Raw genomic sequence first — 26,980 nt, forward strand, 5'->3', positions numbered from 1 at the left:
TCATTATAATCAACCTAGCTCAGGAAAATTTTATTAGACCCTTATTGCTATCTCTTGATCCTCTCAAGCTCCCTCCTCCCTCAACCCAATTGGTTACCTGAGATCATTCACTCTGCAAAATATGACTCTGCCTGCCAGTAGTGGGCATCAGACCCAACCTGGAGTGGTCGATGTCCCTTCCTTAGATCCTGTGCCTTTGACACACTTAATGGAGGAATGGACACCTGAGTCAAGCAGGATCCATCAGTATCCAAGCTGGATTCATCAGAGTTCTCCTGATGAATTTACAGATTTGGGACACAGAGTGTCAGTTTCCTGTTAGTGTTGGGAGGTTACTATGGGAACCATCTATGGGAACGTTTCCCAACACAGGCACCAGGGAAGCTGAGAGGCCTCTCTGAAGAGAGGAAGACTATGGCAGTTTCAGTGAGGAGCAGCATTAAGAAGTGCAGAGTCCTCATAGCTTTTAGTCTTTGCTTCCAGGTGCCCCAGAAGCCCAACTGCATTATCTTCAGGGATCACAAGACACCCCATATTCTTATAATAATAAATAATTATTGAACTTGTTTGAGTTGAGCTTCTGTCACTTGTAACCAAAGTTCTAATATAAAAATTATGTCCAAACATCTTAAGAAAATTCCTCTCGTTAGACAGAACTTCCTAAAACAAATCGATAAATAAGATCTGATACTATTTTAAACAGCCACATTCTTCTAGGCTATCAGAATAATCCGAACATCCTTAAGCAAGCTTAAATAGCATAAACACTGATATTGTCACAGGTTCACGTTAATGACAATTACACATTGCTAAGGAGGCAATTGCTTATGACAACTGTCAAGCGGTCAACAGTGTCCTAAGGATAATAAAGAGTAGAAAACAGCTGAATATAATGACTGTAAAACTGATGCTAGGAATTCAAAGAAAGAGATTATAAAAAGATATGGTTTTAAAAGGAAGTTCTGCTCCTACTTAGGATATAGAACTTAAAAGTGAACATAACTCCCACCCTAACGAGGGGGGAAAAATCACAGTATTTACAAAATCACAAATCTTCTTGAGCCCATCAGAGACATGAGGTTGCAGGACACCAGGTGAGCTAAGTTCCAAAGAGTGACAAGCCCTTCCATGGAAAGACAGACATGCCAATTGTACCACCTGTGGCAGAACATGGGAGGACGAGACGGCTACCGCAAAAATGGGTAAGAGAAAACAGCTATAATTTTCAACAAACTTTAAATACTGCGTGTTGCCGGTATGACAGCTTAGAATTCCTGGAGCCCCAGACACGAGGAGAGGAGTCTTGTCAGCTCTTTTCCACGGGTGTCCATCAGTTAGGCGCACACGAGAAACATGAGAGTCATGGCAGGGGACCTGCAAGAGCCACACGTGGTGGCAGGGCACTCGTCTGCATGAAACCACGTGCTTCTCGAACACTTCTCTCACACGAAGCATAAGTCTTAAAAAATCTTAAGCTGCTGTAGCCGAGGGAGAGGCACAAATAAAAAGCCATCTCTGCCTGAAGGAGCAACAGGAAACCTCCTGCCCGCACACTAAGTCTTGCACACAGCAGTGTGCCACTGGGGAGGGCAGGAAACCCTTTGCCACCAGGCCCAGGCCAAGGGAACTGCTCTTGAGGATAAGCAGAAGCAAATACCACCTGTCCCTGGGGGGGAGGCAGGGACTTAGGTTTGGCACAGAATCCTGCAGTGATATGAGGAGCATCCGTTCCCACTGGGAGAGAGGAAGGAAACTCTGACCTGAGACCACCCGCACATCGAAGGAAGAGTTTGACTGACTTGGCAAAGAGAAGGACAGTAGCTCTAAGAAAAATGCAGCCCTGAGGTCCACACACAAAGGGCCTGCCTAAGATACAGCCTGGTCGAGAAGAAACAAGAACCTCCATTTTCCCTGTCATGAACCTCTCAGTGAGTAACAGGCCAACAGCAGTAGAGCAATCTACCACGGGGTGGGGAGAGGTGGGCAAGAGTGTGGAGAGACTCCCTTATGAGACAAATACGCAAGGTATGCTGAAAGCTGAGAGTGGAGCAGAAATATAGAGAAACCAAGCCCAGCTACTGCAGGCCACACTCAAGGCGTAAAGTAGCAGAGCGGCTGGAGTTTCTGAAGTCACTGGTACAATGAAGGTGCCACAACACAGCAAAACCCAAACCAAGCTCAACTACCAACTAGACTTACTCAATCTGCCACACTAATAACCTGATAGAAGGGGCATTACTATTTCTGGGCTTAAATATTATTTAGCTCAGTCTTTATTGTTCTTCTAAACATAATATCTGGGATTCAAAAAAAATTATGACACATGAAAAAATAAGATAAAGATAAAGATAAAACAAAAATACCCAACGCCAAGAGATAAAGCAGTCAACAGAGCCAGACCCTAAGATGTCCCAGGTGTTAGAACTATGAGGCAGGTAATTTAAAATGAATTTAAAAATTAAAATTAAAAGGATTAATTGAGAAGACCATGCCAGGTGAGTCTGCTGTGATAAGGTCCCCAACCTTCCACAGGTATTACAGTGCTGCACATGGGTTTTCTGTTAACATGTTTCTAGGGTTATATTTTATAACCTTGCATAGAGGTTGGATAAATGCTACATAATCACAGTCAAGGCAGGCCATGCACAGGTCATTCTCTATTGTGCAACCAGTTGCAGATGCCTTTGCTTTCTATGCATAATAGACTTTCTATATGCCTTTGAAATGGATATAAAAAAGCACCAGCAACCAAGATCCAGCAAATCCACATCTAGGAATTTATCCTAAGAAAACATCAAAACAGTAAAAGATATGTGCTCAAGGATGTTAACTGCAGAGTTATTTGTTAGAGTGAAAAATGGGGGAAGATGCTAATTGGTAGGTGGTTGATTAAAAAAATGATGATACATCCATATAGTGGAACACTCTACACACATTATAAACAATCATGTAAATGTATATTTTGACATTGACCAATGCAATATGCATATTATGTTAAAAACCAAATATAAATTAAAATTCCCATTTATACAAAAATTATATATCATTATAATTCATGCACATGTAATACAAACTATGTATGAATATATGGTATACATACAATTTATATTTTATTTATGATATTTAAAACATTGTTACGAGTGCTTTTTTCTGGTAACAGTAATTATGGGTGGCATTTACTTGTTCCTTTAGATTTTCTGGAACTATCTTAATGTTTTACAATTGGCTCAAATATTACTTATAAAATAAGGAAAAAATTGCAATAAAATGACATGTATTATGCAAAGAAACAAGAAAGGGAAAGTGGCAGAGCTAGAGGTCCTGCTGGCTGTCAGGTGCAGGAGGAAAAGCAAACGAATGAGGTACATTCCCATATTTTCTCCAGTTACACAAGAAAGCACTATGGCTACTGAAACGGAAAATAAAAGTTATCATTTTGAAAACTGAAAATGTTTAATTTTCTGCCTGTTTATTACTTTAATGGCCAGTATTCTTAAATTGCAAGTGACAGAGACCCACCTCAACAAGGCAAAGTAATTTGAGTAGCTCGTGGAATCTTAGGAAGGGTTGAATATCAAAGCAGCAATGCGGCTGGACCTCAGGAACGGACGGAATAAGGGACTAAAACATCTCTGGGATTCTCTCTCTGCTTTTGGTAGGTTGGATTTATTTTCCAACACCTCACACTGTCTTTCCTGACAAGCCAAGTAACATGGCCACCTGCATGTTCGAAGGCCTCACATCTCCAGCCTCCCTCCATGACACGGGGCCCAACCCTCCTCAGCTCTGGGTGAGAAAGTCCCACTGAAGAACTCAGACTGACCCAGTGGACTGTGTATGAGAGAGAAGGTTAAATAAGATGATATTAAATTCAACAACCCTGTGATTACTGTGGCCAGGTGGCCAGTTTCCAGAAGAAATGCTGTCCCCAAAAGACAAGGGGGCATGTCTGACAGACAAGCAGTAGGTATTTGCTACTCTTAAAGTATATAATTTAGTTTAGAATGTTTCTCAGACTCCAGCTTTTCCTAACGTATGTGATAGATTACAAAAACCATGTCTAAGCTGTAAAATCCTTTTATAAGTAGCATATAATAGTTTCCATAAAGAATTTTTAGCAAACTGAAAAGAACTGTCGCATTATCTCTTGCATATCTGTTTAGAGGATCATATCACTTAACTCCAATAAATTACACAATCGATAATGTAGAAAGCTTCTCTCAAATGGCAAAGCATCCGAAATAGCCCAGATATAGTTTCTGGTCTCTTAGAGATCAGAATGTATGTATGTATGATAATTGCAAACAGAGTCATATAAATCACAAATTGGATATAGCCAAGTGTTTTGGAAAGAGATATTCATTAAAAAAAAATATGTCTTTTAAATGTTAGTCCAAGAAGTAACAGCTGTGTTCCTTTTGATTGAAAATGGCCTCTCGTAGGGTAGGTGTGTCTGGGTGAAGACACTTACAGATGTGTGCACACACAGTCCTGGCAATACATGCATCCAGTCAATACGGATGATATTTGGTAGGGGATTGTGAGCGCATAAATTTAGTCTTGTTTGTTCATTATTTCTCAGTTGGCTCAAATGAGTATTTGTTACAGACACAACAAAAAAATTAAAAATGATTTTGGTTTTGTTATAGATGATGAGCTTCTGTAAAGTGTTCAGAAGTAGAATACACGTATTAATCACACATAATACCACAACTGTGCTCCTAAAATAGCATCAAATAATTGTTAGTCTTCTATGGTATTATTCTAAGCACTCGCGCACTTCAATACGTCTTTTTGTAACAGAAATAGTCGCTGTCTAATTTGCATCTTTCTGATTTTTGGATTCATGGATTTTTACATGGTGGAGTTTCTGACAGGGGGCTATGCTTATATTCTACTTTCATAACAAGTGAATCCCAGAAGATCCATGGCCTGCCCCATAAGATGCACTAAACTCCATGGGCAATTCTAGCTGTGAAAAGCTGTGTATTAAGGGAAAATTGTAGTGATCGTTAAGCATGTTTCCTGCTATATGGTCTCTAAAATGCAGACCAGCCTGGTGGGAAGAAAACAGATGTCTAAAATGAAGACTACATTTCAACCTCATGCTCCCAGACCTGTAGCCTAACACAGGGATCCCCTTTCTTTGACAAACTCACCCATTCTTCTAAGAAGCATAGGTTGGAAGTGCATTTTTTTTAACTTATGTTAAACTGTGAAAGGGGATACAGCTGATCTTAGGTTGCTCAGCTCATATTGAAACAGCTGATCAGCCTCTGACCTTGAATTGTTATATAAAATCGTCCTTAAGGCTGTAGGAATTGAAAGGAAGTGAGCCACTGCACATATCCCCATTCCTACACCGAGATACGTACTCCCCAGGGATGGCACTAGTTCACTGAGTCTGAAGAAGCGATTGTCCTTGTTTAGAACTTCATGGAACATTTACTGACAGCCCTGCACTGAGAAATGATTCCCCTCTTATCAGTCTGGTGGAGAACACTTGATAAAAACCTCTCTCATCCTACAGAAATAAATCTGCACTTCACACCAGAGAGTCAATAACATATCAATGTGCTCAACTCTCTCACGTGGATTCCATTGTGTCCTACTCTGTTCAGAGCGAAGAGTTTTCAATCACATCAATCTACTACAACAATAACGTGACCTGCAGTAGATCATTACTCCATGAACCGGTAGGCATATGCTGATGTTATCAATTTCAGACTCAGAACAACCGTGAAGTGACAATGCTGCCCAAGGACAGCAGCTGCTGACAATGGAGAGAACACCTCAAAGAAAAAGCCATTACAGAAACTCTAAAGTGCTCTAACCATGCAGTAGATGAGATGCAAAACATAACAATCATAGAGGCATATTATTTCTTTGGGACCATTATTCACCTTGGGTTAGAAGCACAGGGTCCAGTAACAGGCCTTTTCTTTTAAGAAGGTGAAACTGTTCCATATTTTAAAGAGATTCAAGGAAGCAGACCCAGTCTTTACAGTTTGCAATAGCTTAGGCTGAACTCAGAGAAGACAGAGATTTGATAGACGTATTAATCTATAGGAATTTTTCATTTTCCTGCGAAAATTAACCAGATGATCATGCTCTGGCAGTTACATACATCACAACATTTTTATTATTAAGTAGATTGTCGTGTCCTTCTTTGTCAACGTATCAGCAATGAATTTCTGTAAGTAACTGTGAAAGAATGGAGAGCCTGTTACTTCTGCGGACAGCTTTTGAATATTATAAATAAGTTTCCAATTCTGTGCAAAGCTTCAGAGAAAGAAAAGCAATAAACATTTGGTGAAAATAAGAGAGAAGGACAGCAGCGTAGGAGTTCGGGAAAGAGCAAAACTGAGCTGTGTTGCTCTAACACCTCCCGGGAAGCACCGCTGGCCTAGCAACATTTTAAAAGAAAGAAACTGACCAGCCCTCCAAGTAACGACGACATCACAATTTATTCTTCTGAATATTGCTTTTGCTAGACTCTCAACCTCTTCTATTAGAGCTCTCTTAAAAACAGAGTACTTTCTACATGATTAAGTGTGACACGAGAAACTGTACGAAGAGCCTTCTACACATCTTTAAACATAAGAGAGAGAAGATGTATCGTACAGCTTTATCTTACCATAGAGCTTTTGGCCCAAAGTACATAAAGAGCTCCTTCCCCAAAGTTTCCACGCCACTGTAAACATATCCATCAAACAGTCTCGAGACATTCTGGCTGGAATCTTCGTTATTCTTCAGTGCAGCAGCCTAGTAGAAAATACATACGCACATGTAAGCACACAGGCAAACTCTAAACAAATTATAATTTAATTCTTAAACGTATTTATAGTACTTCATGCCCAGGTGCATTCCAATGAGAAGAATCATCTCCAGCAAGTCAAGTAACGTAATCAGCTGTTTACATACATTTTGTCAAATTACTATGCAGTCATTTAGAAAGAGAAAGGCCAAAAAAATTAAGCGAAAAAAAGTAATTGGCACACCATCAAAATGAGTTTCTTCCAGGACCATATAGCTTGGCACATTGAAAAGAAAGCACAGCAAGACGATGAGAATGTTCTAAAACTAAAAACTAGGCTACAGTCCTCCATTTCCAGACGTACAGCCAAGGTCCCCGAAAGAGCATTCAGATCAAAACAGCTAAAAACGGTGGGTATAACATGAAAATGACACATTCAGACCTGCAGTGATGAACGCGTAACCAGTAAGGAATAACAAGAGGTCAGAGACCCGTGCCATTTGTGACAACGTGGATGGATCCTGGGGGTATTATGCTCAGTGAAACAAGCCAGACAGAGAAAGACAAATACTCTATAATTTCACTTACATGTGAATCTAAAAAATAAAAAAATGAAACAAAACAAAACCAGACTCAGATACAGAGAATAGGCTGGTAGTTGCCAGGAGAGAGCGGAGTTGGGGGGGTGGGTGAAACAGCTGAAGTGGATCAAGAGGCACAAACTTCCAGTTTTAAAATAAACAAGTCATGGGGAGGTAGTGGACCGCGTGGGGACGACGGTCAATAATACTGTATTAACTTTGTATGACAACTGAGGGCCACTAGACTCATCGGGGGGACTCTTGCACAATGTATATAAACGTCAAATCTTGAAGTTGTACACATGAAACCACTATAATATTGTATGTCAATTATACTTCTTAAAAAAAAAACAGAACAAGCAAAAGTGGGAGGGAACCCCCAAGATAAGCAGCACCCTGAAGCCAGCTTTTATCAGAAAGACATTTCCTGGCCCTAAGGAATGAGGGCTTCAGTTTTCATGGTCCTGTGGGGAGTCGGGGATCAGAGATAAAGCCTGGGGTCCCCTGAGTAGGAGAATCTATTACAAGGCTTGCTCCTCCCTTTCTCCCCAACGACACTGTTAACAATAAAGGAAAAAGAAACCCACTACTCCTTGCCCATCACCACGTAAAACCAAACAACATATTGTTAGGATTACAATAAAGGTACTGAACGCTGAAAGGAAGATCAAGGAAATTATAAAGACAAAACATCAGTCCTTCTGTGCATGAGGGAAAGGAATGGGGTTGGGTTCAGACATTGGTAACACTCTTTCTCAAGCTGGGCATTTTGTATACAGGTGTTCTTTGTATCATCATTATTATTTTTTTTTTTGAGGAAGATTAGCCCTGAGCTAACATCTGCCTCCAATCCTCCCCTTTTTTTCACTGAGGAAGACTGGCCCTGAGCTCACATCTGTGCCCATTTTCCTCTACTTTATATGTGGGATGCCTGCCACAGCATGGCTTGATAAGTGGTATATAGGTCCACACCCGGGATCCGAACCTAGTGAACCCCGGGCGACCAAAGCAGAACGTGAGAACTTCACCGCCGTGCCACCAGGCCGGCCCCTGTAACATTATTTTTTATTCTTCAGATATGTTTTATAAACATTATTTAATTTGCACTCAAAATGTAATAAATGTAAAACTATTACAAATGCATAACTATTACATAAGACACACAGTACCTATAATTCTATTTCCACATGAACTCTTCATCTAAGGTAACACCCTCACATACTTCCAACTTTTCTTTCCTGTTTCTCAAATGGACCTAAGGATTTTCAAGAAGATGCAGGATGAAATCTTGGTGGGGGATGGGGTGGTGAAGGAGGGGGTTGTCTGGGAGATGATTATAAAACCGCTTTAGATATAGTCCAGGAGCAAATCACAACTTCCCCTCCACTCACAGGAGAACGATACTGTTAAGAGACTCTCAAACTTTTGGTTTACTGACATCTGTCATTCTCAATATTTCAGATGATATGCTCACTCTATTCTTTATTTTACTAAATTGGCCCTTGTTGAAAGAGACACAACTGAGGAAATTAAGGTTTAATGAGGTCATAAGGGTGGGGCCCTGATCCAAAAGGATTAGTAACCTTATAGGAAGAGACACCAAGGGACAGCTGGCTCTCTCCCTCCCGTATGCTCAGAGGAAAGGCCACGTGAGAAGAAAGCGGACTTCTGCAAGCCAGGAAAAGAGCTCCCACCAGAACCCAAATTGGCTGGAACCTGGATCTTGGACTTCTAGCCTCCAGAACTGCGCGAAAATAAATTTCTGCTGTTTACGGTATTTTTGTTATGGCAGTCGGAGAAGACGAAGAACAGATACTATTCTTCCACAAATCCAGACACCGTTGTCGTGGCCTCAGCCAAGGCTAGAACCTCCCAAGAGCCTGAAGTTCAGGAAACTGCCTTTACATCCTTCCTTTGCATAATAAGAACTGGGGAATCAACCCCAGGCTTAGAGTGACCAAGCAACAAATGCACAGGAGTCATTAAACGTGACCGCTTTCCAGTTCTGCACAAATCACAGACAGAACCTGTGGGAGATGCCAGCATCAGGAACCACGGATACACATGCCCTCAGAACATCTGCCTCGGCTTTTCCCTTCTCTCTCTCGGCTGAACTCGAGGGCCGATCAGTGATTACAAGCACTGGTCCCGCAGGCTCGAGGACTCAGTGAGGGCAAACATACTTTCAATTGGCCTTGTTTCTACAGCGGAATCTGTTAGAGCCCTGAAATGAGAAGCACCAAGAATCTTGATGTTTTTCTGCCTAAAGACTTTACGTTGCCACTTACATACTCTTCAGGCCAAGTGTAGATTAAGATGGTAGGTTTCCATGACAACCAATCAGTAGGCAGAAAATTCTTACAAACTCGCCAGGACACTTTTAAGATAATGATATACGGAGCAGATACAGATCTGTTATGAGTAACCTTTGCCTCAGCATAGATTAGGTTTTACATTTTTAGGATCTTGGATTTAACGTCTTAGTGACGCTATGAATCTTCATTCCTAAATTAATAGTTCAAAGCCTGTTTCACCCCCACTCCAAAGTCAACAATCTCTTATCCTCTCCCAATATTCTTTACTAGCAATGGCTTTTAGACCTGCCATCTGAAGTCCTCTGGCTTCTGTTAGGGTTCCCGGCAGAGGCTGGGTGATGATTCCGACCCCGTCACACATCTACAGCCCCGGACACCATAACAGCTTTCCCTGCTTATTGGTTGGGAGGGAATTTGCTGCCACCGCCAGCCTAGGAAATCTACAACTCAACATTTACCCACTATGTCGGGAAAGGTACACACGCACAGTTCCCTCTATCCGGTTGGCTGCATAAGAATAGGACTTGGGCCTGGAACATTTCTTTTCTGGGAAATAAAGAGCCCTCGCAGCCTGCACTGGGTTTATTGCCTTGGGAGGGAATATCTGTCCCTGTTCCAGGCTTGCTGTATATTCCTATTGTGATTAAACGCCCATGTTCATCAATGGCCCTTAGGCACACTGCAGCTTTCTGTATTTCAGATCCCAGAGGGAGGGTTTGGGGTCCTTTCAGTGCAGCACAAAGTGGGGTGGGTGTCACACGACACATCAGATCCACCGGTCACTGGAGACGGATGCACTGCAAGGGGCTAGACCTTGTGCACACTCTCTCCTCTTGCTGTAAGTAGATGCTATACCACTTGAACATGCTGTGCATGCTGTCTTTTCTCAGCAACTTGGAGCCAGGCGCTGGTTTCTTCCAGTGGCACTAATCTGCCTTTTACCCTTGGCCACTCATGTTATATTCTACCCTTTGGCACCCAGTGAATGCTGAAACACAGTATCTGATCAGCCAACTGAAAAATTCTTCTCTCTGCTGCCCCCGCACCATTTCTTACTGCACTGCCCCAAATCTAATTGCCCTAATTTGTTACTTTCCAAAATGGGAAACCACATGACTGAGTTGCTCTCACTCAGCTACTCCTGTTCTCTGACCAGCCCTCCTTTCCTCTACTTAATTCTGACTTTTCCATGTTTTATAATGGCTCCTGGGAAAGAGGCAGACAAGGTAACCTTGAAATAGACAGTGTTGTCACAACACCTAATAAAACAGTAAATGAGTCCCAATTGTCTCATGTGCAGTCTGCTCACATTGCTAAATTAACAGCTTTGACAAGAACTTACACCATTCAGTTGAAAACTCTCATAGTCGACAGCTATCACAGTTCATGTTATTCACTTGGCTGTGTCTAAAACTTTGACATCCTCTGATGACAAAGGTGGTATGTGACATGTGGACAGACAGTCCTCTCCATTAAAAATGCACCATTCATGGCTGTCTACTTGGATTCATTCATTTTAGAGAAGTTTATTGACCTTCCACTATGTATGAAGCCTTGATCTAGATGCTGGGGATTTATCAGTGAAAAAAATAATTAAAACCCTCCTGTCTTCATGGAGTTTATATTCTACTGGGGGGAGAGAGTAAACAATAAACAGAATAACAGTATATTAGAAAATTTTGAAAGGAAATTGAGGTGAGAAAGAGATCAAGATTAGGCGAGGGAGCCACAGGTTGCAATTTTAAATGGCGCCGTCATAATCTCATTGGGAAAATGATAGGAGCAAGTCTTAAAGGAACTGCAAGTGAGCCAGGATCCAGGCAAAAAGAAACAGCAGTGCAAAGGCCCTCTGGACAAGTGTTCAGGTACATGGAGGGACAGTAGACAAACAGGGTGACTAGAGCACAAAGAACAGGGGAAGATGGTAGAAAGATGAAGTCTGACAAGATAAGAATCAGATCATGTGGCCCACAAGGTCCACTCTCAGGACTGGTCTTTTCTCTGACAGAAATGAGGTAGAGGAAAGATAGGATCTACATCACTTTTTAAAATGCTCTCTCTGGCTGCTATTCTGGCTAAGGGGAGTAGGGGTGGAAGGAGGGAAAGTACTCAGAAAAGTACTGCAAGGATCCATATGAGATGAAGGAGTTCTGGGCCAGAATCATAGCAGGAGAGGTGATGAGAAGTGGTCAGATTTTGGGACGTGTTCTGAAAGTGGAACAAAGGGGATTTGCTGGTGCATTGGAGGGTTTTGGCCTGAACAGTTGGAAAGAGAGTCGTGCTGTCAACTGAGATAAAAAAGGTTTGGGTAGAACAGGATGGAGAGGAACATCGGGGGTTTTGTCTTAAACAAGTTAAGGTCGGGATGTCTATTAGACATGTAAAGGGAGATGTTGACTAGGCAGTTGGATATGAGTCTGGAGTTCAGGACAGAGGTCTAGGCTGGAGATATGAATTTGTTTAGTGATCAGCATTCAAATGACTTCTAAAGCTTTGAAACTGGATGAGATCAGCAAGAGAGTGAGTACAGATAAAGAGCAGGGACCCAAGAATTGAGGTCTAGGAGCCTCTAATGTTATGATGTCGGGGGTAAGAGGAGGAACCAGCAAAGGGACGGTATGATGTCAGGGAGAAGAGGGGGAGGAACCAGCAAAGGAGAATGAGGTAAGCCAGCAATGTAGGAGCAAAACCACGCATAGGCGGAGTCCCAGAAGCCAAGGGAAAAACATATTTCAAGGAAGAGACATGTCAAGTACTGCTAACGAATCAAGGAAGATGAAGACTGAGACCCGACCAATGGATTTAGCAATGGAGAAGTGATTAGTGACAAGAGGTTTGGAGAAGTGATATGAGGCAAAAGCCTGGCTGGAGTGTTAAAGGCCACAAGAGGAGAGGAATTAGAAGCAATGAGGTGATATGAACATACAACGCTGCAAAGGGCAACACAGAAATGGGGTGAGAGCTGAGGGGAAGTAGTGTCAAGAGTGTTTTCATTTGTTTTAAGATGGGATATGTTTGTTCGATGGGAAAGATTCAGTGGAGAGGAAAACAGTAATCACCCAGGAGACAGAACAGCTGAAGCAATGACTTTAATAGGCAAGAAGAGATGGATACAGGACGCCTGTGGTCTGTTGGTCTTGGTAGGAACATGGATGGCTCATCTATAGTATCAGGAAGGAAGGGAGATCACACAGGTACAGACACTAGTAGGTAGGTAGATACGGTTGTGTAAATTCTCTTGTGGTTGATTACATTTTCTCACTAAAATAGGAATCAAGGTCATCAACTGAGAGAAAGGTAGGCCTAGATCGCATGACCCTGGGTCCTCTAAGATTACATGTAGCATATAATAATATCATTCAATTTTGCCAGATTTTAACATGAAATCTCCAATCTCATCATTCAAAAGTAGAAGTCTATGGCCTGATGCAAATGGTGTCACTGGTTCCATCCTAGAGATATCTAGCAAAAAATTTCATGAAATCTCACTGCATGGGACCACACTAGGTATCCTTAATTACTTACATCAACTAAATGCTCATCAGCTGATGGTGTTAATCTTATTGAAAGGAAGTTCCCCTCTTTGTATCTGCCTATATGATCTTGTGCTTACTAGGATCATAATTTTCCCTGATGTTTTACTTTATTCTAAGTGTTCTGAAAAGCCAGATCATTTTCTGGGGAAGTTTTCCACTCAGTAAGGGCTAGCGCTCACTGTTCAAGCTGCCCCATTATCAAAACACCCAAATTGAATTCAGCAGTAATACATTATTGGGTTTTGTTGTAATTGGCTAAACAAAACATTCACGAGCACAATTCATAACAAATTTTGTGTGCCACTCATTTTTAAACCACTCTATGACGTACATTTCAGAAAAGATCACTTGAAAGAAACAGTAAAAACCTAGTAAAAAATATGGGTTCTTAATGAAAACCTCTACCTTTTTGCCCAAATAGTTAACTGTCCAGGGCTCCAAACAATGTCTATTAGGAAGAAACTCGAACCTAGCTTATCCTGATTTCTAGCCTAGATGTTCCCCCAGGGAATTCCTAACTATGTACTAAACGGGTCTCTGGGTCCTGCCTCAGGACTGTATAGAATCCACACCGAGGGGATCTGGTTCCGTAGACAGCTTATGGACAGCTGAGCTGAAAAGGCCTCTCTAACCAATGCTGAGGGGGTAGGTTAAAAAAAAGTTGTTATATCCAAGATTAATCCCTCAAGACATCCAAGGTTGTCCTGGAGAAGACACCTGTATGCTCTCCAAATTATAGTCACCTATCAGAGATTTTAGAAAGTGGAATCGATCTAACCATGGGAAATTTGGCTATTTAGCAAAGTCTCAGTGGATGGCCCTCCTAAACTTTATGGTTTCTGGACCACTTACTAATGAGACAAAGAGGAGTGCGTGTCCTTGTAAATAAATTCTGTGCACGGGAGCATGGGAGGATGAATTCAGAAATATAAAGGCCAAGATACTTAAAATGCATGAGACCATTAAATCTCTTCACACAGCTGTCAATGAAAAGTGAAATATATTGTCCTGGCCGAGAGAACCACAAACCCAACCCATAAAGGTGTAATAGGTCTCACTTATTTTATTGATGTTTTACCCTATTCTCCATAATTAAAAATAACACACAATATGACACCAAAAAAAGAAATGTTGAAACAATCATGACATTAAAGGCTCTGCAAATATTGTAAAAAGATGTTTCTGGCCTGACAAAGGTGAATATTACAACATGGATGTCGGCAGAAGGGCAAGTGGAGAATGACCGTAGGCAGAGAAACAGCCACTGTGGAAACCTACAGACCTGACACTGTTCAATGACTTCAGGGCTACAGAAACCGTTCCAGCTTCAGACGCCATGTGACCTTGGCTGCAATATGTTTAAGAATTGGTTTTTTAATACTTGACGAGGTGTTTGGGAATTAAAATGAAACAGACGTATAACCTCTTCCTTGCTCACATAGATGGTTTGTAATTCTTTCTGGTACTAGAACTTCCCCACCTGGGAAACAGAACAATAGTGAGGCTCTCTACCTGCCAAGGCATAGTCAAAGTCACAGTACAGCCACTGTCAGGGTACGTACCTTACTGATGGTCGTCTGTGACTTATGTTTGTCCCTATTTGTTTATAAGCTCCTTGGGGACAGTGCCCATGGTGTTTAACTAACACCCCTGAGAGCCTCCCATAATGCCTGGAGTTCAGTAACACCTGTGGGATTAATCACTGAGTGGCTTTAAGCTACAGGTGCACTGTCTCCCACCCACCATCTCCATCTTGCTTTACCTTTCTCAAGATGTCCTCGCAAAAACTTCACCCTACCATCTGTTTCAACTCCTTTTAAAATTATTAACTCCCAGTCTCTTATTATCTATTATCTGCAATGGAGTGAGGTTTAAATCTAAGAGGACCACATTCTCATGAGGACCAAAAGCTACATGGAGGGAAATACTGTGTTTACTCCCCAGAGACTTTCCCAGAAAGGAAAAAGAACATTCTGGGAAGGTTTAGGAAGGGATCTGGGAAGGGACTGTAAATTTTCAGCAACCAGTGCTAGCGTGCCCTGGTTTTTATCTGAGTTGTTTACTTAGCCATTTAAAAAATGGTTGCTTTAAAAACATCTACCCCAACACTTCAATTGGGTTTTGAGGGAAATGATACATAAAGATCTTTTATTCAGTTGTCTATCATGCGGGCACTTGACCCAAGTCACCTGACTCCTAATACACGATCATTTCTAACATAATCAGCTCTGGATAATACACTCAAGACAAAATGAAATTTTCAACTTATGATTGACCACCTCAAGCACTTGCATATATTTTCAACTGTTGCATTTTTTTTTTTTTTTTTTTGAGGAAGCTTAGCCCGGAGCTAACATCGGCTGCCAATCTTCCTCTTTTTGCTGAGGAAGACTGGCCCTGAGCTAATACCCGTGCCCATCTTCCTCTACTTTCTATGTGGGACACCTACCACAGCATGGCATGCCAAGAGGTGCCATGTCTGCACCCCGGATCCAAACCAGCGAACCCTGGGCCACTGAAGCCGAACGTGCAAACTTGACCACTGCACCACTGGGCTGGCCCCTCAACTGTTTTTTAAAACTCCATTTCAGGGGGAAATTCTGGTATACCAAAGATGGTTTGTTCCACTTATTTTGAGAGCTATTGTGTACCAAGTGGGCAAGGCTTTTGCAGTAAACCTAAGATTTACAAGATATTCATTTGTCCTACTGTAGAATGTGGGGTCATCACCTCTTGATATAAGCTTCAAGTGCCTGGACAAATTCAAAAGTTAATTCCACAAGCCTATTATCTTTGCTATAACTATACACAGTTGCCTGATAGATACTTGACTTTCTCCTGTTGACCCTTATAATCCTGTTACTTTATGATTTGAACATTTCATTCTTTTTTTCCCTGAAATAGAGACGAAAATCTCCTTTGCCACAATTTTAAGTATGATTGAGAAGGGTACACCTTCCCATTTTCAAGTGGCTTAATAATATGAAATCATCAAAACAACATATATCTTCAGAGACAGCTCATGATTTATTGTGCCGATTACCATTTATTCCGCCTCTCCATGGGTGAACAGGAAGATGAACTTTTCAGAACAGAATAAGACTTTTCCATAGATAAATATTTCAACTCTAGTGCAATTACATATTTCCCTACAAAGAAAGAAAATACCATACTTGCTTTCACAGTCTCTCCTCTTTTGTTCCCACACTTTTTGCCCCCAATACAATATTTTTCTTAATCAGAGGGCACTTATCTACCAACTTAAACCATCAAAGAACCTAATTTTAAAATGGTCTCTAAGCACCAAAATAGAGATCTTTAGGTCCATACATCAAAACATATTCTACGATTTTGTAAGAGCAGAGCCTTCAAGCACTTACCCAGAGACTAAATGTTTTGTATATAATTTGAGGGCCCCAAATGATGACACACCTTTCATGAGGGAATGGGGCATTCCTCAGAAAAATCGGTGTGGTGAGAAACCTCTGATCTGGGAGAAAAAGGAACAATTACCAGGAGTTTTACTTTGCTAGGCATGAAGCTAAGAGTTTTATGTCCTCTCTGTACTGTCCTCTATTCTAATCCTGACCTAATAAGCACAGACGTTAAGTACAAGCATCTCCAGATGAGGAAGTAACAAAGGAGCTTGAACTCAAAATCAAGATGATCAGATGTTCGTTTCTCTACATCACACCAAATACTTCAGTGTTGGATTAAAAGCTACAATTGAAACCAGGTACCTGGGGGTTACTGTAAATATTCCATAAGAACATAGTTACCCTTTGACCTTGTTCCCAACACAGCCTCGGAGGTAAAGAAGTTACTACCCATGTAAACTCTAGATAAATAACCTCAATCCCCATAAGACGTATTTGTTGAGCCCAGATGCTTCCTTCACAGCCCAGGCATAATTATAGCTTGCTAATTTGCTACTTCTTGTCTAACCAGAGGGGTGACTCAATGGTCACAAGGATTTATGAGGTTGTTTTGTAGAAGAATGCCTTTAAGGAAGTTACGACCACTGGATGACCCCACCCAAGCTGCCACTGACCCCAACAAGTCTACTTGCTCAAGGTCTTATCTGAAGTGAAAGAAACATAGATTTCCCCTTCATTTCCCTGAAACTCCATGTCCCAAGGCCCTCAGCCCTATAAAGATCCCCTGTTTTCTCCTTTTGTTAAGGCAGATCTGAGAGAACCTGTTCTCCCGCCTTCTCATTTTGGCCAATTTGAATAAAACTTTATCTACCTCCAAGCATTGGTGTCTCAGTGATTGGTTCCTAGTGTGCTTGGGGCACAGACCTGAAATAAAGAGGCTCAGTATCACAACAGCCATGGAAAATCATCTCCCTTAGTTTCCTCATCTGTAAGACTGTTACCTGTTCTGTCATCCCTTGGTCCATGATTCCGCATAATGCTGAATGCTGATAACAATGATCCTGGGTCATTAAGGTGAAACCATTATCAGTATCCATTTAAGAAGGTGAGGATGTATATAACGCATGTTCTATACAATTTTAAAGCCCCTTTGGATTTAAATGAATATTACACTTAGCTGGAAAATGAATCTCTGGAGATAGCCCATTCCACCATATAATGGCAACAAAATGAGTTCTGGTTCCCTCTCACCCCCTTGCCCCCACTATGAAGAAGGGGAAGGAAGGAGGAAACTTACTTTGTGGCTTCATTATTTTCTAGAGGTAGGAATTTCCATATAACATACATAACAAAATACACATACTCGTAATGAAAGATTCTGAACTGAATTCTTTTTTAAATCCTTAATAATTCTGCACTATTGCAAAACTTTGCTCTTCTCCATCCATTCAAACGTTTATTAAATGCCTATTCTGTTCATGACCCTGTGAAGGACATATGAAGATGAATAAGAGTAGCTAGGAAATTAAACACATGTATCAAATCTTAAGGAGTGATGGAATAACCAGAGGATCATGTTTCAAGTGAAATGAATGCTTATAAATAAACTGTTTCATATCTTGTTTTGTGAAAGGAGATTGAAAACAGATGCAGATTACATATCGATTTCACTAAAATATTGTATCCACCCAACAATTAAAATCAGAGGATTGACTCTTCACAGCTCATTAACCAGACTTGTTCATTTATATTCCAATATTGTTTCTTACCATAAGGTTCCACAAGCTCCTGCAGTTTTATGCAATGTGCTTACACAGTTGCATAATTTTATGCTGACAAGACAGTGGATCAAAACTCAGAGAAATAATATAAGTGCATACATGACTAGCAGATGCTGGAATCTTCTACGGCTAGGCTTTCTTCTTCAAAATGAGGGTCAGTTGTCATAAGAAGACATTAAGGTATGTTCTCAATGAACTTCAAACTGGAGCAAAGAGGAACACCGTATGACAGAGTAACTGGTTCATTAGGGCAATACTACATAGGTGAGGGGTTTTTGGTTGGTTTTTCATACAATGATTATCTGAATTTTAAGTCATTTATTTAATGCCCAATTAAGATTTCCTTAACTCATCTTTGTATTTCTTCATGTTTACTGCAGTGTAAAAAATATAGTATGAAGTTATTACATTATTTTTAAAGGCTGCCTTGTGCAAACTAATGATTTCAAGCCAGTAGCAGAACCATTTAAATAGCTTTAACTCTCTGGCATAAACGCCGAGGAAACATGGGAACATCTGTTACAGTGATGATCATGCCAGAGGTCTGTGACAACCTACCATGTTTTGATGAAATTTACTACGGATCCAACAACCCTCTAAAATGCAAAAGACCCTTCATGTTTACCAAGATTTTTTTTTTTTTTTAGATCAAAGGCCCAGAAAGTGAAATCATGGCAAAAATATTTAGAACTTCCCCAATAACCAGAAAGAGATAATTAATTCCATATTGATTTTCAAACCCAGTTCCCATAGAACCAGATTCCTGATCCTAATCACAAAGACCTATTCCAATTTTTAATACCTCTTTCTGTCCAGGTATCAAACATAATAACTTTAATGCAAGCCTTTTTATTGAAAGAGTATAGCTTGTTTAGTATCGCTTCCAGGTGATGGGAATAATAACTCCCTAGCCATGAATAAAGCATTTGTATTATATTATCAGGCTGCACTCTTTTGAGCAATCTGAATTTGGGAATGGAAGCCATTAGAAGAGAATTATCAGAGTAGGTAAGAGAATTGACTAAATTGAACTAAACTAATAATGGTGGCAAACAGCCAAAAACCCAAGGTCTCAGTTCTCTAGTTAATAAATAATCACTACTACATTCTGAGTAATATGGTATTCCTGCCATTGAATGAGCCACTTTCCTACCGAACCTTTTATAACTGAGAGGAGGTATGGTTAGGAGTGCCGGCTCTGGAGTCTGACAGAAGGGAGATTCAACCCCTTACTAGTCATGGGATCTTGGGCAACTTATTGAAACTTGCTCTGAGCCTCACATTCCCCATTTGCAGAATCAGGTTAATCCTTTATCATGGCGTGATTATTTCTTATAACTAAATGAAATGTAAAGCTTCTTCACAGGTACTTTATGCTTTGCCACTAGAGATAATCGCCACAAACTTAAAGGAAATGTTCATGCTATTTTGGCCTCAATACCAGTGAGGTGTATCTATTTAAAACATTAAGTTGGATTCTCACAGCAAGAACTTTATCTTATTCATCTTGGTATCCCCAGGAGCTGGCATAAAACCTAACACAGAATACATTATTGTTGACTGATGTAAATTGTGATGTCCATAAACATATTCATGTCATATCCATTGCCAAGTCCTGGTGCCTTTACTTCCAAAACAGCAATTCTGTTCTCCTCTCTTCGTCTCCACCACCAGCACTGTGGTCCAAGATCCAGACACACTCACTATAGTCCTCTCCTAACTGAGGGAACAGCGTCTACTCTGGCTTTCCTCCAGTCTTTTATTTTTCCTTTTCAAGGTCGACTGATCTTTTCCAAGCGTAAACAGATCTTAGCACACTTCAAACACCCCCACCTCTCCTACAATAAATACAAAGTCCCTAACCAGGCCTACAAAGATGTCCATGGTCTGCCTCCTACCCGCCAAGCCCAATCCCGTCTTATTTCAACCCGCCTTCCTTCTATCTCATTCTTCGTTTTCCAGGCACACTGATTTTCTTTCAACCCCTCATATATTCGAATCTCTCTTCCTTTGCTATCTTTCTGCCTAAAGTGTTCTGACTGCTAACCTTCTCCCCAGGTGCTGCATACTTCCTCATCCTTAACATCTCAGCTTAATTTTTGCTTTCCCAGCAAGGCCTTCCCTGACCTTCCTACAAGTCCTTCTAGAACCATGTGTCTCACCTTCAAAGAACTTACCATTTCTTTATGTTCTTATTTAATGAATGTCTGTGTATCTTCCCAACTTAAGTATAGGCTCCACAAGGGGAAGCATTAGTTTTTGTTCCCCAGGTGTCTTGAGTACTCAAAATTTTGTTGAATGAGTGATTCTTATAAACATTAATATTCTTTAGAGATCACTCAAGATCCGTCTCTGCGGTACCCTGAACCAATTTTGAGAAACACTATAACAAAAGAATAGGTGCAGAGTACTTATTGGCATATAAAGTCAAAATAAATAAAATACAAGGGCAATTGGAAGGAGATGCAAAACTTATTCTTTTTCCAAGTTTGAAAATGTGTTTTCTCAGACTTAGAACCTCATTTCTTTCAAGCTGTATGCATATGCTAATTTCATAGCAGGCAAGAATTTCTTCCAGGACCAAAGGCTATGAGGAAGCTTTGCAGGAGAAATTAAAGCACAGCACAATATCGCACGCACCCATGAAATACAATCATTCATACTTCTAAAGGGCTTTTAAAGCATGATAGCTTAATCAGAATATTTTTAGTACAAGTTCTAAATTCTTACCAAATGAATTATCACACCATCTGCAATGAATGCCTGAGTGGCAAGAAGCTGTGTTACAACTTACTTTAAAAAGAAATAAATTCATTTAAGGGAAACAGAAGTGGGTTTCACGGCCCCTTCATTAGACGGCAACATTAAGTTGAGTGGGAAGGTTAGCGCTACATTTTCTACGTGCAATTTAAGAATTATACATTAGTTGTGATACACATCAATTGCAGAATATCAAGCACGCGAGAAGCTAGAATTCTATGCTAAAAGTTTAATGCTTCAAAAATGTGAAGGAAAAAAGTCAGAGGTTGCAGAGATCTGGTAATATTAACAGCAGAAAATGCAGCTATAGACATAAGGAAACCATCTTTTGCTGGGTTGTAAAGAAGTTAAGCAAGGTGACATGGAATAAAACACCTCCGATCAATTCCTGCCTGGGCATCTCTCCGGCACCCTTAGCCCAGCGCTCCAGTAGTTTACCACGCAGGCGCGCTAGCACGGCCTTCTCCCTTCAGCCAAGTCAAGATAAACCTTACGAAACGCGGGGTCCCCGGGAGAGTGGCCAGGGCATCCGGATGGGGTCTTTATTCCATTTTCCCTTGCTGGCCCCATAAAAAATGAAAGGAACGGCTCACCTGGGCAGGGACCACAGCTCCCGCAGCTGCCCCCCAGGCAGGGCCCCCCAGGCTCTGCAGAGCGCTCCCCCGCACGGCCGTCACCGCCTGGCCCGGGCGCACGCGCGCCCGAATTTTCTCTCCATTTAGAGTACAGCCTGGTCCTTCCACCATCTCCGGAGCCGGTACTGTGGCCCACTACTTCTGCGCCATCTCACCGCGCGGGGACGGAACTCCGCGCGCAGGACTTTCAAATCTCCCGCGCGTCCTGCCCCGCCCACTCCCCGCCCACTCTCCGCCCACGCCCCGCCCAGTCGGCCCCTCTCGCTGGTGCGGGCCAGGCCCCCGCAGCGCAAGCGCAGTGACTCACACCTCAGGGTCCGGATGCGGGGTTGTAATGGACTCAATGCCAGCGCAGGGCGAGCGGAGCCCCTCAACCCGGCTCGTCTGTAAGACCAGAGGCAACTGGGACCTGAGAAGCTCCAACCTTCTCTCCTTGGCTTTCAGGTTTTGCACTTGTCCTTGACCTACTCAGTACATCTTGTGACCTTGTCCTCTTATTCTGTCCTAAAATCCCAGGTTGTCTCAGGCAGTCTGGCAGGCCCCTGGTTTCTGTATGTCCTATTTGGACAGGGGTGAGAGGAGAGGGACCGAGGAGAGTTTTTAGAAGAAGCAGCTTTTATTTTTTTCTCTCATAGGTTTAGCATGTCAGAAAATGTGGCTTGAGATGCCAAATATATTTTAGAGTCTATATTAAAAACCCCTTCATTTTTAGATAGCTGAACTAAGTGAGCCCCACCCGAGTTCCTGCATCCGTTCTGTTATGGGATGCCCTGAGATGAATGCTGTTTGAAATTGCTTTGTAGAAGGCAGGGAGCTACGTAAATTTGAGGGCAATGCCTAGCTTTTCAAATTTACACAAAGATGCATATTGTTGACGAAAATAATCCATAACCAATCTATAAATGAAAATTTGGGAGAATTTATTCTGGGCAAAAATCTGAGGACCATGGCCTGGGGCCTTTCTTCCTGAAGGAAGAAAGGGCACCAAAGAAGTGAGGTGTACAGAGTGGTTATATAGCCCCAAACAGGATGTTTCACATACGAATGAAATGTCCCTTTTACAATAGACTGCTCTGTCGGCACAGCGATTGATGGAAACAGCAGGTAGGTCTGCTGTCTTGGTGGACGCAACAGGGTGGCAGGTCTGTTGTCTGGAGCTGGGTGGTCACAGGTGAGCTGGGTGGTCAAAGGCGAGTGCAGCAATCAGTTCCTAGCCTAAGGAAAGATGCTTATCCCTAAGGAAATGCCAATATGGGGGGAAGTTGCACCTTTATCTTAAGGCCATTTGTTCTTGCCATGGGAAATGTTTTAAAGCAGATATACAGTGCGTGCTCAACGGCTACAGTCAGGCCCTTTTGGAAAAAGCAAAGTCAGGCCGAATTAGGTTTACACCAAATGGCTTCCTCATATACTCCAATATATCCTATTGCTTGCCATTTCAATTTGTCAATATATATAAATATATGAAGCTAGTGATTCCATATAATTTTGTAAATAATGAAAAATCTATTCCTTTTTGAAAAAATATAGCACATTAAAAATACGTCAATTTATAAGTGATTTAATAAGCTTAACTACACTGTGCTGTAGTCAAATCAGAAGAATATATATACTGGAGACAAATTAGAATATAGTAAAGACATGAATTCAAAGATTTGAAAAGTATGAAATCTTTCTCTTTGTGGGGAGAGATTAGTGGTCAAAAGTTAGCTGGATCAGATTCAGGATTCCTTCTACTTTACAAAGTACTTTGTACTTTTCTTGTTTAATTGTTGTTTACTCTTCTCGGTCAAGTTACTACATGTTCAAGAAAGAATCCTGTCCCAGATAACCCAAATTCAGTCATAATCTCTGCCCTTTGATAGAAGAAGGTTCTATACACCTTATTCACTTCTACCTTTTTATTAATTATTTATTGCTACCTAACAAGGTATGCCATTTGTTATTTCAAAGTTTCTGCAGGTCACACATTTGGCAGTGGTCCAGCTGGGTGCTTGTTGGTCAGCATTTCTCCAGCGGTTGCAGTCAGGATGTTGGCCAGGGCTGCAGTCTCAGCTAAAGGCTGATTATAGCTAGAGGATCCACTTCTGAGATGGCTTACTTGCATAGCTGTTGGCAGGAGGGCTCGGGTTCTTATCTTATGGGTCTCTCCATAGAGTTGCTTGGCTGTTGTCATGACATGGCAGAAGGCTTCCCCCAGAGTTGGTAATCCAAGAGAGAAGGCAAGGAGAAAGCTATAATGCCATTTATTACCTAGTCTCTGAAGTGACACACCCACACCTTCACTATGTGGATTCGTCAGAATCCATAAGTACAGGCCATAAGAGAGTAGGGGTGGGGAGTTAAGCTTTATCCCTTGAAGGGAGGCATATCAAATAATTTGTGAACATATTTTATAACCATCACAGTCCTCATTAATCTGAGACATCATGGATTTCTCGTTTCTCGTTAGGTGTTGTGTGCTGGTACACAACTGGACCAAAGATAATCTTTGATTAGAATTAGATTTACCATTCCCCAGAGAGCTGGGGAAGAGTTGGGGAGTAATACTGAAGACATTAAGTGACTTCATTGATGTGTCCGGAAAGGCCAAGCCAGATTTTGTTTATATATGACTAGCCTCTTAGTCTTTTGATCCTTCAAATTGGATTTGAACATCCAGTTAAGAGCAAAATCACATGCATTGTGCATCTTCAGTATCTATAAAAAGAGTTGCCTCACCATTGCAAGCAAACCCACTCTGGTGCAGACTCTTGGTACTTTTCAATCTAAACTACGTCGGTAACCTCCTAAAGTGCCGTCTTCCCTGCACTGTCCCCTTCACACTGTTGTCAGAATAATCTTCTTAAGCATAATTTATTCTTAAGTGCTATTGATTAATTGATGACTTTATAAAAATCATCCATAAAATAAAGTATGCCTTTCCTATAGAACTACACATGATTGCTCTAATTCCCAAATAATGTAACATATGTGAAAGCACTTTGAAAGCTATAAAACACGCTACAAATTCAGAATTAAGATAAATTCTATTTGCTATCCCAGAATATACCCTTTCTTTTTGTGTCTAAGCTCATGCTGCTATTCTCACCTTTTTTTAACCTCCTCTTCATCCTATTTATTGAAATTCTCCCAACTTTTAAGTCCTAATTGAATGCATAGCCTCTAAGAAAACTTCCAGATACAGTCTCAGTTAATCTCTGATCTTCTGAAGTTGTTTCTTCCATAAATTTACCAAACCTCCCTCGTATTAGAATTAATTGGGTACGTCCCGGTCTCCCACTAGACTTGACTCTCATTCCTTGAAGACAGAAGACTGACTATCCTGCTCATCTTTATACTTTCCATAGCACCTGGGATGCTATTTTGCACATAATAGACATTCAACAAATATTTTTTGAATTGAATTATGATTATTAAGATTGAAAAAACTGGATCTTTTTGTCCCCAAATACCTTGTCTCATCTTTTTAGTGTCATTCTCATAAGTCGAGATTTTATGTTTTCTCAAGTCCCTTCTAAAATAAATGTTAAAAATAGGTCATGCAGTAAGTTGCGATGTGGCATACTTCTTTATTAGATCAATAAGCCAGTCACCTTGATGTGTTCTTGAGGAAATCAGACCAACTACATGTGCGGTCATTTGTGTCCATTAGTCTATATGTGTTTATCTTCACAATAAGTCAGGAGAGAAAATATCATCACTATTTTGTATATGACGAAATTCAGTTTCAGACCAGTTGGTATTTTCCATGGTTACATGTAGGGACCAAAAAAGACAAAGAAAAGGACCAGTATTTTTTTCACTAACAACACAAGTAAGTGTGGATGAAATAAAGGTGTCTCAAACATTGGAAAAGATGGCTTTTCTCAGGACCTCAGGTAGCCAATATATAGCATATAGGTACATAGCAGTAGCAGAAAGTGTTGAAAGGGGTAAGAAATTGCCAAAAGGAGTTGAATGGGAGCTAAAAATAAACGTGAATTTTACTTCTGAAGATTTTCATTAATAAAAACATGCTTAATGCTTGCTCTGTGTGAGGCAGAGAGCCAAGCTCTGGGGTACAAAGGGACACAGAGGAGCCTTTGCACACAAAAAATTACAATGTAGTTAAAGAGACTGGCATTAAAAAAATGTAGTAGAAGTAAAAAAGATTGCATACTATGCAGGAAAAAAGGATATAGATACTACAGGAATTCATTGAAGGAACATGTCGCTCAGAATCAGTAGAGTCTAAGGCATGCTTGGAGAAAAGATGGGAACTGAGCCGATCCTTTAAGAAGTGGGGGCCCTAAGCAATAGGAAGGTCACTTAAGGGAATTGTAAGCAAGATGAATGCAGGAAAATATCTGATGTATTTGAGACACAGTGGTTAAAGCAGAAGTGTCAGGCAGGAGGGTAGTGGTAGGTGTAGCTAACATTGGAGCGATTCCTAGGGACCATATTGTGGAGAACCCAGGATAAGGAAGGTTAGAATTTATTTTTCTAGGATAATAGGCAGCCAATGACATTTTTGAGCAGGTATGGGGACCCCAAGTCCACAAATTCATGATACTTACTAAAACTGAAATCCGGAACTGCATTCAAACTATGGAGAGGAATCTGCTCTGCAATCTGGATCCCTTATTTGCTTATTATTTGTTAATAAATAGATGGATCCCAGTTGCTAATAGGAGGTGGATAGAGTTTCTTACACAAGGCTGAGTTCATAATATTTTGAAGAGTCCTTAGTTCAAAATTCCTCTGTTTTCACTAAAATAATCGCAGATACTTATTTAGTGCTTGTGTTTGCCAGGCAATGTTCAAAGTGTTTTGCAAATACAGACTCTTAATCCTCACAACAACCCCCTGAGGTTAGTACTATTCTTATCTTCATTTTACAAATGAAGGAACTGGGGCACAGAGCAGTTAGGTAACATGCTCAAGGTCACAGAGTTGGGATTCAACCAGGCAAGTCGTGGTCTTAGCCAAATATTTTCAGCAACATCAATTATATTACACTGGCCCTCAACCAAATATTTTTAGCAACAGCTTAAGAAATGGTGGTTTAGAGGAAAAGCAACCTTTTCCTCAGCCTTATATGGGAATTAAAGGCAGTTTCAAAAGCTTCTTTTGGCATATTAAGTTTTGACATATTTTGGATAATGAAGCTTTGTTTTTACTCTTTTCCTTACAAAGCCTGTGGGCAGAATTTTTGGCTGGAGTGATAAGAATGTGGCATGGGGGAAATTTCTTTAA

At 41.0% G+C, this 26,980-nt stretch overlaps 1 protein-coding gene and 1 long non-coding RNA gene across 5 annotated transcripts in view; one reads left to right on the plus strand and one right to left on the minus strand.

The window, feature by feature from the left end:
• NEIL3 (nei like DNA glycosylase 3) overlaps positions 1-22,065 on the minus strand; it is a 47,612-nt gene extending 25,547 nt beyond the window's left edge. Inside the window, exons 1-2 of the mRNA XM_008506889.2 lie at positions 21,701-22,065; positions 6,638-6,765 (exon numbers count right to left, since the gene is read on the minus strand). Of these exons, the coding sequence (XP_008505111.2) occupies positions 6,638-6,765; positions 21,701-21,853 (281 nt within the window). The 5' untranslated portion in view covers positions 21,854-22,065. The remainder of the gene's footprint in view (positions 1-6,637; positions 6,766-21,700) is intronic.
• Positions 22,034-26,980, plus strand: part of LOC139080069 (uncharacterized) — a 136,063-nt gene continuing 131,116 nt past the window's right edge. For 2 of the 4 annotated variants that reach the window (XR_011534222.1, XR_011534221.1), the window contains exon 1: positions 22,040-22,186. This is a non-coding gene — a long non-coding RNA (uncharacterized lncRNA). Of the gene's footprint in view, positions 22,187-26,980 lie in introns of all 4 variants that reach the window. The other 2 variants (XR_011534219.1, XR_011534220.1) reach the window with 2 other exon arrangements.

Source organism: Equus przewalskii, chromosome 28 (assembly GCF_037783145.1).
Source record: "Equus przewalskii isolate Varuska chromosome 28, EquPr2, whole genome shotgun sequence".
NCBI lineage: Eukaryota > Metazoa > Chordata > Mammalia > Perissodactyla > Equidae > Equus > Equus przewalskii.